General features: G+C 51.9%; 1 protein-coding gene across 2 annotated transcripts in view; it reads left to right on the top strand.

Annotated features, from left to right (window-relative positions):
• Window positions 1-17,979, top strand: part of COL26A1 (collagen type XXVI alpha 1 chain) — a 164,302-nt gene that overhangs the window by 56,005 nt on the left and 90,318 nt on the right. The window contains exon 3 of one of the 2 annotated variants that reach the window (XM_042970989.1): window positions 17,206-17,309. In XM_042970989.1, coding sequence (XP_042826923.1) covers window positions 17,206-17,309 — 104 coding nt within the window. The remainder of the gene's footprint in view (window positions 1-17,205; window positions 17,310-17,979) is intronic. The other variant, XM_042970990.1, reaches the window with a different exon arrangement.

Raw genomic sequence — 17,979 nt, forward strand, 5'->3', positions numbered from 1 at the left:
TGCCTCCCAAATCCCTGGTAACCACCCGTCTGTTCTCTACCTTTAAAACTTTGCCATTTCAGGGCGCCTGGGTGGTTCAGTCGGTTAAGCATCTGACTTCGACTCAAGTCATGATCTCACGGTTCGTGGGTTCGAGCCGCGCTTCGGGCTTTCCGGTCCCTTCAGATATTTGCGTGAACACAAGTTTTCATTTCTCTGGGCAGATGCCCACGAGTGCAATTGTTGGGTCTTTTGGTGGTTGTGTGTTTAGTTTTTCTAAGAACCTGCCAAACTGGTTTCAGGGTGGCTGTACCTTTTTACATTCCCACCAGCGATGTCTCACTGACCCAGATTCTCTGTTTCCCTGCCAGCATTTGGTGTTATCACTCTATTCCATTTTAGCCATTCTGTGTAGTCTCTTTCACTGTGGTTTTTAGTTGGCGTTTCTCTAATGGCTAATAATTGTTTCATGTGCTTATTTGCCAGGTGTATATCCCCTTCGGCGAAATGTCTTTTCATGAAATGATCTCATTGGATTGTTTTTGTTTGTTTGCTTTACTGTTGAGTTTTGAGATTTCCTTATATCTTCTAGATACTAGTCCCTTGTCAGATATGTGGTTTGCAAATATTCCCCCCCATCTCTGTGGCTTCTCTGTCCATCTCCTTACCCGTCTTTTGCAAAGCAAAAATGTACCTTTCAACGAAGTCCAGTGTGTGAGTTTTTACTTTTACGGATCATGCTTCTGGTACCAGGTCTCTGAACTCTTTGCCTTGCCTTCGATCTTGGAGATCTTCTCCTATGTCTTCCTCTAAAAGTTTTTCAGTTTTGTGTTTGACATTTAAGTCCACGATCCATTTTGAGTTAATTTTTGCACAAGGGGTGATGTTTAGGGCAAGGCTAATTTTTTTTTTTGTCCGTGGGTATCTGATTGTTCCAGTACCATTGCTGAGATGGCCGCCTTCCTTTCTTGGACTGCTTTTGCATGTTTGTTAAAAATCATTTCGGGGCGAGCACCCGGGTGGCTCAGTCGGTTAAGTGTTCGACTCCTGATTTCGGCTCACGTCGTGATCTCACAGTTTATTGAGCTCTGCACTGACAGCACGGAGCCTCCTTGGGACTCTCTGTCTCCCGCTCTCTCTCTGCCCCTCCCCTGCTGGCACTCTGTTTCTCAAAGTAAATAATAAAATAAAATGTAAAAGTATCATTTGGGTATATTTGTGTTGGTCTAAGTTCTCTGTTCTGTTCCGTTGATAATACGCGTCTACAGGTCCGTGTCAATACCTCTTGGTCGTGCTGTTGCTGTGTAATGAGTCTTGAAATCGGAGAGGCTCATTTTGTTCCCACTTCCTTCTTCCTCTTCAAAATTGGCTTAGCAACCTTAGTTCCTTTGTCTTTTCATATAAATTTTATGATAATCCGGTCTATAGCTACCAAAAATCTTGATGCGATTTTTGCAGGAATTACATTAAACCTTTACATCCACTTGGAGAGAATTATTATCTTACTATGTTCAGTCTTCCAGTCCAGGAATATCGTATGTCTCTCCATTTATTTGGATTTTTTTTTTTTTTTTTTTACTTATTTCATCTTTCATTGCTTTCTTACAGTTTTTGGCCTACGTGCTCTGTTTTTTCTTTTTAAAAAAAATTTTTTTTTTTTTGGAGTGATTGTAAGTAGTGCCTTTTGGTAAAACGGGTAAAATTGACTTTTCAGTTTCAATATCCTTGTGTTCATTGCCAGTATATATCAATGCAATAGATTTTTGTGTGTGTTTATATTGTATCCTCTGACCGTGTTGAGTTCATATGTTAGTTTTGGGCATTTTTCTGTAGATTCCGTGACACTTTTTTTCTTCAGACAATCATGTCATCTGTAAGTAGCGACTGTCTTGTTTCCTCATTTCAGATCTGTGTGTCTGTCATTTTCTTTCTTTGCCTTTTCTCTGGCCAGAACTGCCGGCACTCACTGAGTAAGAGTGGAGAGAACAGAGAGAATGCTTTGTTCCCAGCCACAGGGGGAAAGCCTTTCACCAGTAAGTATAATGTTAACTGCAAGGATTTCGTGGATGTTCTCTATCAAGCTGAGGAAATTCCCTGTATTACCATTTTTTTCCTGAGGGTTTTCATCATGGGCACTGATTTTTGTCAATATATTTTTTTGCAATGATTGACATGATTCCGTGATTTTTTTTTAAATTAATTTTTATTTATTTTTGTCAGAGAGGGAACGTGCATGAGCTGGGAAGGGGCAGAAAGAGAGGGAGACAGAGGACCTGAAGCAGGCCCTGTACTGAGAGCAGAGAGCCCAACATGGGGCTTGAACTCATGAACTGTGAGATCATGACCTGAGCCGAAGTCGGATGCTTTAACAGACCAAGCCACCCAGGCGCCCCTATGTGATTTTTAATATGGTGATTACGTTGACTCATTTTGGGATATTAAACCTACATGGCATCCTTGGAATAAACCCCACTTGGCCATGGTGTATAATTTTAAAAAATATATAGCTGAATTCTACTTGCTAATATTTTGTTTGAGGATGTTTATGTCTGTATCCATGATGGATATTGGTCTGTGGTTTTCTTGTTTTCTACTGTCTTTGTCTGACTTCGGTATCAACGTCTCATAAAATGAGTTAGGATGTGCTCCTTCCTCTTGCATTTTCTGGGAGAGGATGTGTAGAATTGGTATTAATTCTTAAACGTTTGGTAAAATTCTCTGATGAAAACATCTGGGTCTGGTGATTTCTTTTGAAGGAGTTTTTAAGCTACAAATGCAAATTCCTTAATAGTTATGGCGCTATTTAAATGACCTATTTCATCTTGAATGGGGTAATTTGCATTTTTCAATGGGGTAATTTGCGTTTTTCAATGGCTTGGTCCGTTTCCTCTAAACTGTTAACATTTACATGTGTAGTGATATTACCTGTTTCATTCCTGAGATTGATAATTTGTGTCTTCTCTTGTTTTTCCTTTGTCGGTCTTGCTAGAGTTTGGCCATCTCATTGGTCTTTCCGGAGAACCAGCTTTGGGTTTCACTGATTTTTCTCTGTTGTTTTTCTGTTTTCAATTCCATTGCTTTCTGCTCTTATCTCTACGATGTCCTTTTTTCTGCTTGCTTTGAATGATTTTTCTCAACTTTCTGGAGGTTCCTGAGATGGACTGGTTTAGGTTTGGAGAAGATCGCTGGCTGTCGTGGGGAGAATGGGCACAGGCAACTGCGAGGTGATGGGGGCTCACGCTAGGACAATAGCTGGGGAAGTAGAGAGAAGTGGCTGGATTCAGGTGTCCTGAAGCTGAGATAACAAGAATCTGATCACGGAGCGGCAGGGGGCAATCGGGAACAACCCTAAATGTTTGGTTTGAGCGGCTGGTTGGCTGTGCATGCCCTTCATTAAGCTGAGGACACTCAGGGGTGTCAACCCTAAGAGGTGGAAGCCGGCAGCTCTGTTTTGGCCAGCTGAAGCTTGAGATGCCCATGGGGCATCCGTGGAGGGTGGGGGGCGAGTAAGAGGTTGAGTGAAAAGCCCAGGGCACCAGGAAGATTCCGGGGCTCGGGCCATAGTGCATTTCATGGATTCTAAGACGCCATTGGTAGGAAGAACTATGTTATCTTACCATCCCTGAGACTTAAACCCATTAAATGATAGCACACCATCAACTGTAATGTATCCAGTATCCGCCATGTTGAACTGTAACAATGCTTGCATGTTGGAACCTAGGAGATGTGGTGTGATTGAGGATCGAGAGCATGTAGACCGTGTTTGAAGCTGCAGGATTGGAGGTGGACTTGGGGATGACCAGATGGAGAAGGGGTGCTGCTTCCTGAACATTCCGGGCACCCCAACCTCAGAGGCAAGGCTAAGGAAGACGGGCTGGCTAATGAGGGTGAGAGGGAGCAGCCAGGGCAGAGGGAGGATCAGAGAAACCAGGTGCTCCAGGAGATGAGTTTCAGGAGGGAGGAGAAGAGGGAGAGGCCAAGTCTCCCAAATGTTCTGGGAAACCTGTTAGGATGAGGCCTGAGAATGCATTAGAATTGGCAATGTGGGGTGGCTGGGACCCCGGCAAGTGCAGTTTTGAGGACTGGTGGGGGACGGAGGCCATGATGGCTCTGGCCGAGGAGCAAAATGAAAGGCGAGAAGTTTCAAGAAGTTCTTGCCGGGAAGGGAGCATAGGTGGGGCTGGGAAGCTGGGGGCAGCACAGGATCAAGGGAGGGATTTTGCTTGTTTCTTTTTTTTTTTTTTTTTAAGTTTGCTTATTTATTTTGAAAGAGAGAGCAGGGGAGGGGCAGAGAGAGAGGGGCATAAGAGAGAATCCCAAGCAGGTTCCATGCTATCAGCGTGGAGCCCAACGTGGGGCTTGAACTTACAGAATGTGAGATCATGACCTGAGCCTAAATTGAGTCGGAGGCCTAACCAACTGAGCCACCCAGGCACTCTGTTTCTTTCTAAGACGGGAGGTACAGGAGCATAGTTGTAAACTGTGAGCTGCCAGGAACGGTCCCACAGAGAGGGAAGAGTGGCCGCACAGGAGGGCAGAGGGCCGCCGAGAAGCCCAGAGCCAGCGAACCTGCAGCAGGAGGGGAAGGGGGGCCTTGTCAGAGCGGCACAGCAGGAGAGGCCGTCACCCCTGTGGGTTCACCCGTGTGACGCTGAGAGGGTCCGAACCGGGGGCGACTCCACCAACTCACGAGGGCCTCGATGGCAGGCCCACGATGTTCCGCCCCGGTATCCCCAGGGCTCACTGCGAGGTCCTGCACACTGAGACGCTCTGCAGTGTCCATTAAAGGAACGCATCCACCTTCTTGTGGGAGGAAAACAAAATTTAATACAGCTGCGTCCCGTGGGGATTTTCCCATTCTGTGATTTTTCGTATGTTGGATTTCTGTGGCGTGTGTGTGTGTGTGTGTGTGTGCACGTGCATGTGCGTGATGGAGGTACCTGTCTGTGATGTTCACAGACAAACACGAGGCCCAGACGACCACGCCAGGCGCCCAGTGAGTCGGCAGCTGGTGTGCAGAGAGCGCCAGGGGGATTCCCCCACCAGGCCGCCAGGCCTGGTCTCACTTGGAGGAACCCCCTGCTTCAGGGTTCTAAGATCTTGTGTTTCATCGTTCAGTCGTTCGTGTGGAACTGATGGAGAACCTGAGAGCAGGCGCTAGGGTGCAAAAAACCGTGGCCCCTCTCTCACAGAAGTTGCGTGTGTGTATGTGGGGGGGCACCCCTCGATGAGGGACCATCAGACTCACAGCAGTGGTGTCCCTGATATGAGACCTGGTCCTGGGGTTTCCCTGGGGGAATGACATCGGAGCAGAGATCTCGGGGATGAGGGGATTTCACTAGGGACTCGTGCAGGGGAGGGGAGAGGGGGGAGGAAATAGCCTGGGGGGGGTGTGCCTTCTCTAGCTGGCTCCACAGCGAGGGGTCGAGTGCCGAGACTTCCCTGTGAGAGGAAGGCAGAGGGGACAAGCCAGGCCTCTCCTCTCTGTGCCTCAGCTTCTCTTCCTGGGAAATGAGGATATAACCCCTGTCTTGCTTTGGGGTGGAAACCAGACCCCTGGCTGTGAGCCCCCCGGGGCAGCTGCTGGAGGGGGCGGGCCAGGCCCGGGGCCTGCCGGACAGATTTGGAACACCTAGCCCCAGGGACTCCGGGTGGGGGGCTGGGGGTTCAGTTTTCCGCGGCCTGGCTTCTCCCTGGCCCCTCGGAGCTCTTTGATGGCCTTAGAGCCAACCTCTTCCAGATGTGCTGAGCGGAGGGGTTTGCCGGAACTCTCCGGGGCTTCATCGGCCTCCTTCGTTCCCCTCCACCAGACAGACGGCCCCCTGCCAGCCGGCCTCCCCCCTCTGGCTGGGTTGCCTGCTGCCTGCTAGGCCTTGTGAAGTCCCGGACTTAGTACTCTCTTAAAACACGGCCTTTCTTCCCCGCCTCTCCTCCTCAGCCAGCCTGTGTGGATGGAGAAGCTCGGGGAGGCCAACCCCCGCAGCGTGGGGCTCGTCTGGGCTGCGTCCCCCTCCCCCGCCACGACTCCCCAGTGGACCGTGGGCCTGGGCTGTCGTGGGAGGGGAGGCCTGGGCGGAAGACATTGCCCGCTGGGCCCTCTGTCCCTTGCGTCTGGCACTTAAGAACGACTAGCTTGGATGTGGAGGAGGCCAGAGGCTGGAAACCCCCTCCTCCCGCCTCGGAACTGCGGTGGGACAGCCCCTTCCCTCCTACTGGCCCCGCTGCTATTAATCAAGAGATTAATAATCTCCTGCCTCCCTTTCTGAAACCCCCACTCCCATTTCCTGTTGAGTCTCCAGCCTGTCTCGGTACCTCCCAGTCTGGTCCTCCCCGTGGTGGTCCCTGGTAAGGAAGTGGGGCCAGGAGCCTGCAGCCGAAGTGCCCAGTTGGGGGGGGGGCAGCGGCGCCCCCATGTGAGGTCTCGGGGCTGGCGATGCTCAGATGATAGCCCTGTGCTGGCACACACTGAGGGACCTCCTGATGCTTTGGGGACCCCACCCACCTTTGGAGGCCAAAGAGCCATGGCCTCCACTTACACACCTCCAGTGACGGGCACCTCACCCCTCCTGGGATCCTGTTCTTCAAATGCCCTTTCACATGACCTTGTGCACCCAGGGCCACCTTTGGGGAAACACAGGATACATCTGCCCCCTTTGCGGAGGGTAGTCATTGAGGAGCTCATGACTTCAGCCCTCTGTACTTGCTGAGAGGCTCTTGGGGGACCCTTCTTTGTCTGCTCACAGTGGGGGCAGCTTCCTGCATGGCTGCCCACATAAGAACATGTGGCCACACGTGGGGTGTCTCTAGGCAGATCTGACCACCACACTCCTCGGTGCCACGGTCCCTGGGTGGCTTCCCCATAGCTGGGAGGGGTGGTCTCCTAGCCGGTGCACAAGGCTGTCTGTTGAGGGCCAGGAAAACCACATCAAGTCTTCTGTTTATTTTTTAATCTATAAAATAAGAGTGAAATTCAGCTCTACTGATTTTTAATATATGCCAAGACAGCATGTAATACACATGTATAGACATGTATGAATTAACATGGATAGATATATTAAAATTTTTTTTAATGTTTATTTTTGAGAAAAGGAGAGAGAGAGAGAGAGAGTGAGCAGGGGAGGGACAGAGAGAGAGAGAGACAGACTCAAGCAGGCTCCAGGCTCTGAGCTGTCAGCACAGAGCCCGATGCGGGGCTTGAACCCACAAACTGTGAGATCATGACCTGAGCCGAAGTCAGACACTTAACCGACCGAGATGCCTGGGTGCCCCAGTTAATATGTGTATATGGCGGGCTCGAACATATTTTGCTGGTCAGGAGATGCTCTGGAAGGCCTAGCCAACATCAGCCACCGCGGTCTCCACGCGCCCAGGCCAGACTCCTTGCCAGCTTTGGGGGCTTTCACAGCCGCCCTGCCTGCTCCCCAAATGCACCAGATCTCATCCCTCTCCTGGTGCTGGCTGCCTCCTCGCCTTCTCAGCTCAGCGGAACTTCCTCAAGCGTTCTACAACGTAGGGAGACTTTTCGGGCCCCTCCCGGTGGAAGTGGCCCTGCCCTGCCCGCCCCATCCCTGCCGGCCGTCAGTTTCCAGCGATGTCCCCCACCCGACACCCTGAGCAGCTCTGCGGAGCTGTGGTGTCGTGGCTGGCATTGCAGTTGCCATCTGGTACGCCATCCATTGTTTCTTTCATTCTACCAATTTTTATTGAGCGCACAGGACGTGCCCTACCCTGAGCTAGGCCTGGGGCACAGCCAGCGGCTTTAGTAGAGGGGACAGGCGTCAGATGAATGCACGGGTGGTGGTAAGTGTTTGGAAGACAAGTCAGAGTTCTATGACAGTATAAACCGGGGGGACCCAGCCTGCGGTGGGGTGGTTGTGACTGAGAGCAGGCTGGTCAAGGAGGCCCTCCCAGAGGAGGCGTCACATTTTCCCAGCCTGGGGGGCCGTGCTGGACTTCGTGGGTGTCTCGGGCAGAGGGAACAGTAGGTGACAACCTCTGACACGGCGAGGAGCTCTGGGGGTTCATCAACTCAAAGGCCGATGCTGCTGGGGGTCCCCAGAGGGGTCAGAGATCGGTGAGCGGGGAGGCAGCCAAGGTGGATAGCGGCCAGATCTGGGCAGTCCACGTGGTCATCCGAAGGATTGGGGTTGTGTCCTAAGATTAAAGAGAAGCCGGGCAGGTTTATGGAGGAAGTTTGTGCTTTGAAAACTGGAGCTTGTACGGAGGCTGGAGGAGAGGGGGTGGGTGTGGAAGCTGGGCGCCCATTAGGGGTCATGGCCGCCTGCCGGGAGGGTGGTGATGGAGGCTGGACTGGGGTGGGTGGGGGGCAAGCGGTGGGAAGGTAGGACCTACCTGGTGGAGGTTGAGCTCTCAGGGCTCTGTCATGGGAGGAGCACAGAGGGGGAGAGTCAAAGTCCTCGTGGATATTTGAGTAACAACCCCCAGGGGAGTATGTATTCTGGAGTTTGCTGGTGAGGGAAGCCCCAGGATCCGCCCATCAGAGGGAGCAAATCCGAAGAGGTCAGAAGTCCCTAAATTTGGGTCATCTTGGAAAAAACAATAACCCAGAACTGGTGAGGTGGGAGACACCCCATGGAGACTCTAAATTGCGTTTAGAGAATTTCAAGGTAAGAAGGGACCTTTGAATCTGTGGCATCCCAGCCCAGACTTCACAGAGGGCTCAGAGAGGCCGGGGCTCACTCAAAGCTCCTAGAGGGACAGAGATGCATCGGAGTGAATTAGAAACAAAGCAGCCAGAAAGCCCCATGTTTATCTTGCCTGACTGCATGTTTGATCCCCTCGGGCCAAGGCAGCCTGGGCTGTCCTTGCGGGGGCCACCCTGTGCACATCTGCAGCGTCTCCCTCCCTGTATCCGGATCTCGGCTGGGCCATCTGACCTCTTGGATGCATTGGGGTGGGAGGTGGGGGGGCAGCCAATGAAAAGACGGGCCCTGGAGGGTATACAGTCTAGCGTGGGGAGCGGGCTCATCCACATCCTGATGGCGCAGGCCGACTGGGGGCTCCACACAAGCTCGGGCGGGGACTGTCCTCATCCACAAAACGGGACAGTGATACAGGACCAGTGGGCCAAGCATCCGGTGTTCAGCAGATACAACTCCCTTCCATCCCTCTTTCTTTTCTGAGCCAGTTTTGGCACCAGTAAAGTGGGCATGTATGGAGAGCACTTTCTGTGGACCAGTGAGGGACTTCTCCTCCCTCAGCCCGTGCCCATAGCTGTGTGGCCTTGGATGCCTGTTGGCCAGCAGGCTCCAGGAGGACCGTCACGTCACGGGAGCCAGACCCCCAGGCAGTCGGTGGGTCCAAAGTGTTGCCCACTTACTACGTGCCAGGCACAGACAAGGGCCTTGCCCTCCTGGAGCCCGTGGTGTGGCAGAGACACAGGCATCAGTTATGAGTCAGGAATGCAGTTTGTAACCTGCGGGAAATGCTATGAAGGCAGGGCACAGGGACACAGGGCACAGCCGGGAACGCTGATGTGGTCAGAGGCCTTAGGAGGGCTTCCTGGAGGAGAGGGCCTTTGAGATGGGGGTGGAGGGGACTGGGCCTTAACTAGGTAACAGAGAGAGAAAGAGAGAGAGAGAGCACGCACGAGCGAGCACCCCTTAAGTGATTTGGAAGGCCAGTATGGCTGGAAAGCAGGAACGAGGGACTTAAGGGTCAGGGGCCTGGTGGATGCCAGGCCAGAGCACGCAGGGCTCGTGGACCATGGTGTGGACTTCGTTCTCCCCTCCAGTGGACACCGCAGCACTACAGAGTCAACAGGCTGGAGGGCCGTCTCCACCTGGGGGAGAGTCGGGCCCCAGAGGCCAATCTGGTTTCTTTTCCTCCCGCATCCATCCGGGAGTCGTTAAAGCCCTGGTGGTGGGGGTCGCTCCCGGGTCCACGTGGCCCCCGCCCAGGACCTCATCCTTGGGTCGTCACATCGCCTCCAAGGAACAGGCCTGCCACCACCACCTGGATGGTGGGGTGAGCCCTGTGCAGGGGTGCAGCCTCTTCTGGGGAGCCCTAGGCTAGCCGGGTTCTCTCCAGGAGCGCAGTGTCCCCGAGTGAGACCGACCTCAAGAGGTTCAGCGAAGTCTGTAAACGCTGGGATTATTGCTGTTTGTCTGATTGTGGGGGCGGCCTGGGGGCTGATCTGATTTGAAAGGGATTGCTCCCTGGGGTGAGGGATGGGAGCAGGGCGGGAGGTGTCTCTGCCCCTTGGGAACAGTCTTCAAACAGCAGCAGAAGGTATAGCTGCCCCCTTACCTCACAGAGGCAACTGTCCCAATGTGACAGTTGTCACATTGTTTATTAGGTTTCTAAGACTTATTTGTCTTATAACTAAAAGTTTGTACCCTTTTATCAATCTCTTCCTCTTTCCCCCACCTCCTAGCCTCTGCTAACCACCATTCTGTTCTGTTACTATGAATTCCACCCTTTTTAAAAATTTATTTTTAACTTTTATTAAAACACTTTTTGTCATGCTTATTTATTTTTGAGAGACAGTGAGAGGGACAGAGTGTGAGTGGGGGAGGGGCAGAGAGAGACACAGAATCCGAAGCAGGCTCCTGGCTCTGAGCTGTCAGCATAGAGCCTGACACGGGGCTCCAACCCATGAGCCGTGGGATCGTGCCCTGAGCTGAAGCCCCATGCTTAACAACTGAGCCCCCCAGCCGCCCCTGAATTCCACTCTTTTGATGATGTTGTTCCGTATATGAGATCATTCATTTTTGTCTTTCTGTGTCTGGCTTTTTTCACTTAGCATAATGTCCTCCAGGCTCATCCAGGTTGTCACATACGGCATTTCCTCCTTTTTTGTGGCTGAATAATATTCTATCGTGTGTGTGTGTGTGTGTGTGTGTGTGTGTCTAATTTCTTTATCCATTCATCTGTTCATGGACACTCCAGTTGTTTCTACGTCCTGGTTATTGTGCAGTGGACAATGGGGATGCAGAAACCTCTTCGAGATACTGATCCGATTTCCTTTGGATAAATACCCAGAAGGGGGATTGCTGGGTCACATGATAATTCTATTTTTAATAATCTGAGGGACCTCCAAATGCTTTTCCACAGTGGCTGCACCAATTTACATTCCCACCAACAGTGCACGAGAGGTCCCTCTTCCCCACATCCTTATCAACACTTAGTATCTTGTCTTTTTCTGTTTTTTAGGAGAGAGAAAGAGGGAGAGAGCGAGAGGGGGAGAGGGGCAGAGGGAGAGATAGAGTATTTTTTTTTTTAAAGTTTATTTATTTTGAGAGAGGGAGAGAGCAAGAGAGCGTGCAAGTTGGGGCATTTATTTAATAGACAGTCCTTGAGTTTGGGAAGCCCAAGATCAAGGTTATGGAGCAGAGAAGATCAGCATTGGACTGGTAGGCTGAGTAGAGAAAATCTGCCTTCCCCCATGGGGATGAGCGTCATCCAATCCGTTGAAGGCCTGGACAGAACACAAAGACAGAGGAAGGGCCCATTTACTCTCTTCTGGAGACATCCATCCACTCGCACCCTTGGACATCAGCGCTCCTGGTCCTTGGGTCTCGGGACTCGAACTAGGACTTACACCCTCGGCCCCCTGGGCCTCCCTGGGAGCCACGCCACAGGCTTTGCTGGGCCTCCAGCTTGCAGATGGCAGATTATGGGACCGCTCAGCCTCCATCGTTGCGTGAGCCAACTCCTATAAATAAATCTCTTTCTGTATGTCTCCATGTAGGCCAGTGGTTCAGCTGCTCTGGAGAGCCTAATACAGCTACTGTTTTCAATTATACTAATGGTCGTGAAGCTATTCCTGGGTATCAGTTGCCCCTCCCGTCTATGAAGCCCTCCCCAATACAGCCTCATCTGCTTCATCTTCTATAGTCACATCAATAAGTAACTGATAGGGGCGCCTGGGTAGCTCAGTCGGTTGGGCGTCCGACTTCAGATCAGGTCGTGATCTCACGGTCCGTGAGTTCGAGCCCCGCATCGGGCTCTGGGCTGACAGCTCAGAGCCTGGAGCCTGCTTCGGATTCTGCATCTCCCTCTCTCTCTGCCCCTTCCGCCCCCCCTCAAAAATAGACAAACAAAAAAAAAAAAGGAAAAAAGAAAAATAAAATAAGTAACTGATAAGAGGAAATGCAAATCAAAGCCACAATGAGATTATCACCTCACACCTGTTAAGATGGCTACTATCAGTAAGACAAAAGATATAGGGGGGCGCCTGGGGGACCCAGTCGGTTAAACGTCTGACTCTTGATTCCGCTCAGGTCGTGATCCCAGGGTCATGGGATCGAGCTCCGCGTTGGGCTCCACACGGGGCATGGAGTCTGCTTAAGATTCTCTCTCTCCCTCTGCCCCTCTCCCCTGCTTGCTCTCTCTCTCTCTCTCTCTCTCTCTCAAATAAATAAATAGTATTAAGCTAAACACTAGATTTATGTATTTTACTGCATGTAAATTGTACTTTAATAAAAACATTCCATTCCAATGTGAGGCATGAACTCCCCGCTTCGCTTCAAGGCACTTAGCGCTGCCCGTGCTTATACGTTATATAATGTATAACGTCATCGCGTGTGTGCTGATGTGGCAGAGAGGACCCGTGCTTGCATTCCCATTGTCTGGCACATGGCAGGCTCTTGGCATGTACCTGCTGAGTTCACGGATGAGTGTCGGGTTCAAACCAGTCTCTGTGCAAATTGCTGTGGGGGGGGCTCAGGTGGGAGCCTGTGGACGCTGGCCAGGAGCGGGGGTGCTTCACAGAGGAGGACAGGACATTTGAGTCATACCCTGAAGGCTCTTGGGAATTTATCTCAGGCAGAGTAAAGGAGGAAGGGCAGGTAGACAGAGGGGCCTGCACGTGCAAAGGCCCAGAGGCAGGAAGAGTGGGTTGTGCAGCGGTGGTAGGAGCCCTGGCTGATGGTGGCAGGCAGGAGGAAGGGAGCATAGAAGGTAGGAGCGTCTTCTTTACTGACCTAAAGAGCTTAGTCTGTGGGAGCCATGGGAGGTTTTGAGAGAGGGCAGTCACGAAATTGGATCTGCGTTTTAGAAAGATCACTGGGTTTGCAGAGTGGACCTCAGTGGAAGGGCTGGGGGTGGGGGTGGGGGTGGGGCTAGCCCAGCCTGTGCCCAGGCTGTGAACACTCCTGCTGCCTAGGGCAGTCAGGTGAGACCTGAGGGCTGGTGAAGCAGCGCCACCTACTGGTGCTCCTGGACTTCACAGGCCGTCTGGTTCCTTCTGGTTCCTTCTGGTCCCGGAGTGGGGGACAGGCCAGCCCATGGCCCACAGAACCGAGGGCAGAAAGACACCCTCTCTGGAGCGGGAGCATTCCCTCTAGGTCAGAGCCCGAGATCAGGATCTTGCACAGGGAGGAAAAATGTTCCCTCGAACGAACACAAATTGTAGTTTCTGCTACCTTGTAGCAGCGTGACCTTGAGAAAGTTACTTAACTTCTCTGTGCCTCAGTTTCCTCATCTGTAAATTAGGATTAGTAACAGTATCCACCCGTTGAGATTGTTATGAGCTGGCAAATGTAAAACACTCGGAACAGTGACTGGAGCGTGGCGAACACTCAAAGCTCTTACGAGATTTATTCTTGTGTTATCATCATGGCCATTCGAGGCGTGGACTGAGGGATGCTTGGTGCATTTGGATGGCTCACAGGCTGGAGGGTGGAATGATATTCCATTGTGTGTATACACACCGCAGGGCAAGGGCCAGCGCTCGTGGCTAAGCAGGCCGACTCCCTGACCGCAGTGGGGACGGCCGAAGGGCGTGGGCCAGGAGGAACGAGGTCAGATCTGCATTTTGCAAAGCCAGCATCTATGCACCCCTCCTGCTCTGGGCACCTTGCATACGCACCCTCCCAGAAAGCCTCACGCCCCTCATCCTGGTCTCCATGGAGTCCTCATGAGTAACGTGTGCAACTCCATATCAAGAGTTGGGGCAGAGCCCGAAGCCCGGGTCTTGTGTCCCCGCCGCCCAGGGCTCCATCTACCCCATGGCGCCGAGGTTATAGGAGGCACCCCGTTCGTGGCATCCGCTGCGCTTGGCTGGATGCGAGCAGCAAGTAACTCGACCCTTTTCCTGCCTTGCACGTCTGCCCCGGGGAGTGGGGGGGGGGGGGTGGGTTCCATAGCTTTGCTGGTCCCTCTCAGCAGGAGCACCAGTCTCGTTCCAGGAATTGATTTAAAAACTGTCATCTTTTATCTAAATTAAAGCTTCCTCCCTCTCCTGGCTGGGCCTCGCTTCAAGCTGGGAGATCTGAAGCAGGAAGGCGGTGGGAGTGTTGAGGGTGTGAAAGCACGGGAGCGCACGTGCATGTGAGCATGTGTGAGTGCGAGAGCACGTGAGAGAGTGTGTGTACGTAAGTGTGTGTGTTTATTACAACCTACAGAACCTACAGACCCCCTGCCCCCACCTCCACCCCCGCTGCCCTGTGGCAGTGTTTCCGGGAGGCAGTTGTGAGTCCAAAGGTCTGGGTCTGCTGTCCTGGTCCCAGCATGCAGACTCCTGGCCCCTCATTCGAAGTTTCCTGCCCCTGGCTGCACACAGCCTCACCGCCCCCCCTTCCACCTCCAGGGGGGAAGCTGGTTTGCCAGAACGTTCATGAAACATGAGCGAGAAGAAATTTTTTTTTTTTTTAAAGAGAAATTAGTGTAACAGGATTGTTCAGATTTAGTGCAGGGTTTCTGAAATTTGAGATGTGACTCGTGTGTTTTCCTGTCAACAGGACATCTCGAAACGTCACGCCTGCTGCTACCAATTAATTCATAATTTTCCCATTCACCGATTAAGTTGCTCGGTGTCAGCAGATCCGGATTTTGTGAACTCACGTAGCTCTGTTTTCAAGAGGAAGTTGTGCGAATGAGATCGAGCAGCAAAGTTATAATGATGCATGGAAATCGAGTAGTCAAGCCAAATTTATCCCCTTGTGAAATTGGGTCCTATGTTGTATGTGTGTGTCTGTGTGTGTGGTAACATTATGTTAGTTTCAGACGTATAGTATTTGACTTGATATTTGAATATGTTGCCAAATGATCACCACGATAATTCTAGCTAACATCTGTCACCACACACAGTTACAAAAATTATTTTTCTAGTCCTTTTTTTAAGTTTGCTCATTCGTTTTGAGAGAGAGAGAGTGGACACACCGGAGAGAGGCAGGGCAGGGCGGAGAGCGAGAAGGAGAGAGAATCCCAAGCGGGCTCCACACCGTCAGTGCAGAGCCCGACGTGGGGCTCGATCCCACAAACTGTGAGATCGTGACCTGAGCTGAAATCAAGAGTCAGATGCTTAACTGACCGAACCACCCACATGCCCCTCCACCCCAAGATGGATGGGAACTTGAAGATCTACTCTCTTAGCGACTTTCCCATATTCTACTCGGTGTTATTAACTATAGTCACCCTGCTGTACATTACATCCCAAGACTTGTTAATTTTATGACTGGAAGTTTCTACCTTTTGACCCCCTCCATCCATTTCGCTCCCCCCTCCCCTGCCCCAACTCGGGCAATCGTGTCTATACTCTGTACGTATGACCTTGTTTTTTAATTTTTCTTATATTCCACATATAAGTGAAATCGTACAGTATATGTCTTTCTCTGATGTATTTCACTTAGCATAACGCCCGCAAGGTTCATCCCTGTTGCCACAAATGGCAAGATTTCCTTCCTTTTTATGGCTGATATTTCATTTGTACATATATGCACCACATTTTATTAGCTGTTCCTCTATCGATGGACGCTTAGGCTGTTGCCCTGTGTTGGCTGTTGGACCTCATGCTGCAGTGGACACGTGGGTGCAGGTAGCTTCTCGAATTCGTGTTTTTGTTTTCCTTGGAATAAATCCCCAGAAGTGGAAGTGCTGGATCACATGGGAGTTGTATTTTCAATTTTTAGAGGAGCTGTCAGCTGCCACACCAATTTCCACGGTGGCTGCACCAATTTACATCCCCACATGAGGGGATGCATGAGGGCTCCCCCTTCTCCACATCCTCGCCAACACTTGTTGTTTCTTGTCTCTTTTTTTATTATTATTTAAGTTTATTTATTTATTTTGAGAGGGAGAGAGGGAGAGGGCGTGAGCAGGGGAGCGGCAGAGAGAGGGAGAGAGAAAGAACCCCAAGCAGGCTTTGCACTGTCAGCGCAGAGCCTGTCGCGGGGCTCGAGCCCACAAATCGTGAGATCATGACCTGAGCCGAAACCAAGAGTCACTGAGCCACCCAGGCGCCCGTTTCTTGTCTTTTTGAAGACAGCCATTCTCACCTCTGGGCGCGCTCGAGGTGATATAGCTCGTTGTGGTTTGGTGGTCTCTTTTATGTCTCAGAGTTTTGCAAAATAGTATTGAGCTTACTTGCAAGAAAAAGTTCACGACTGCAGGAGTGCGAAGTTTTACTGTGGGACCCACCGCACTTTGTGGGAGTTTTCTAGGGCTGCGAGGGTCCCACAATCGGATTGCGAGTTTTCGTTCACGTGTCTCTATCATCCGCTAGGCTGTGATTTTCTCGAGGATGGGACTCAGTTTTATCAGTCGGTGACCACAGGATTCCGTGTAGTTGGCGCTCCTATGTATTCATACGTATTCATTGGATGAATCAACCGAAGAAATGATTGGGAAAGAGTGTTGGAATTCAGTAACTTCGGGGTGGTTAGAAGTCATGCACGTTCTGATATTTTTCTTTCCCTTATTCATGATCTTGGTCCGTGTCTTAGCTCGGGCCGCCGCAGCAAAATATCACGGGCTGGGTGGTTTCAACAACAGAAATGTGTTTTCTCAGATGGCCACCTTCTCGCTGTGTCCTCACATGGCCTTTCCTGAGTGTGAGCACAGAGATCTCTCTCTGTCTTCCTCTTCTCCTAAGGCCACCAGTTCTAAGGAATTAGGGCCCCATCCTAACGACCTCATTTAACTAATTACCTCCTAAAGACCTTATATGCAAATACAGTCATATGGCAGGGTGGGCAGGGCTTCAACATATGAGTTGTGGGAACGCAGCTCAGTCCATGGCTGACATTGTCCCACCCTAGGTGGCCACGCTTGGAGACCTGCAGGAAGGCAGAGCTGAGGAGGGACTTTATAATGCACCCAGCACAGAGAGGGGTGGTCACTTACCCGGGGCCACACAGCCAGTGGGCACAGAGCTGGGATGATGGACTCCACTACCCAGGTGGCTCCCAGAGCCCTGGGGCTGGGGCTGGGGGGCGGGGGTGGACGGGCGCTCACACTCTCCTGATGCTGCCCTTGTGTTAGTTACAGGACTCTGATCAGACCCACATACAAAGTGTCCTACCGCACGGTGACGGTGCTGGAGTGGAGATGCTGTCCTGGCTTCACCGGGAGCAACTGTGATGAGGGTGAGTCTGCCAGGGTGTGTGTGTGGGGGGAGTCCAGGCCAAACGGCTGGGGGAGGGGCACTGGGTGGGCCGGGCCGTGGAGTTCTGCCGGTGGGCACCGAGGCGGGGTCCCTGTGTGCCCCAGTCGGGCGCAGGATGGAGGCGAATTCTGAGCCCTATAGCCTGGGGGAGGGGATTCGATTTGCCGCCTCTTTCTTCTGCTCTGGTGGGTGGGGGGCGGGCAGGGCTGGCCACCGGGTCTCTGAGCAGGTGCAGCTGAGAGTTCACCAGCCTTGGAGCCACGTCTGTTGTAGAATGAGGCAAACTGACCTGGTGGCCGGTGAACTGATTGTCCTGCCCTTCTGTCCCCGCTCCCGAGGGAGGGTGGGAGGAGAGGGCCCGAGCTGGGGCCTTCCTTCCGAGCCCCTGGACCGGGTCCCAGCCTGCCTCTGCAACCCGAGGGGGCCAGATGGCAGCACTCAGGTGGGTCGGGGAGGGATGACAGCAAATCCCCACCGCGCTCATGGCCAAGGAAGGTGGGTTCTGCCCAACCAACAGGTTCGCAGCCCACCTTGTTCCCATGCTAGCTGGTCGGTCTGGAGGCTCAGGGGCCAGTTTTGCATTTGGGAACGGTAGCTTTCTACGACATTGACTTTCTGATAAAATTATCTTCTGTCATTTTTTTTATCAT

The sequence above is a fragment of the Panthera tigris genome, chromosome E3 (assembly GCF_018350195.1).
Source record: "Panthera tigris isolate Pti1 chromosome E3, P.tigris_Pti1_mat1.1, whole genome shotgun sequence".
NCBI classification, from domain to species: domain Eukaryota; kingdom Metazoa; phylum Chordata; class Mammalia; order Carnivora; family Felidae; genus Panthera; species Panthera tigris.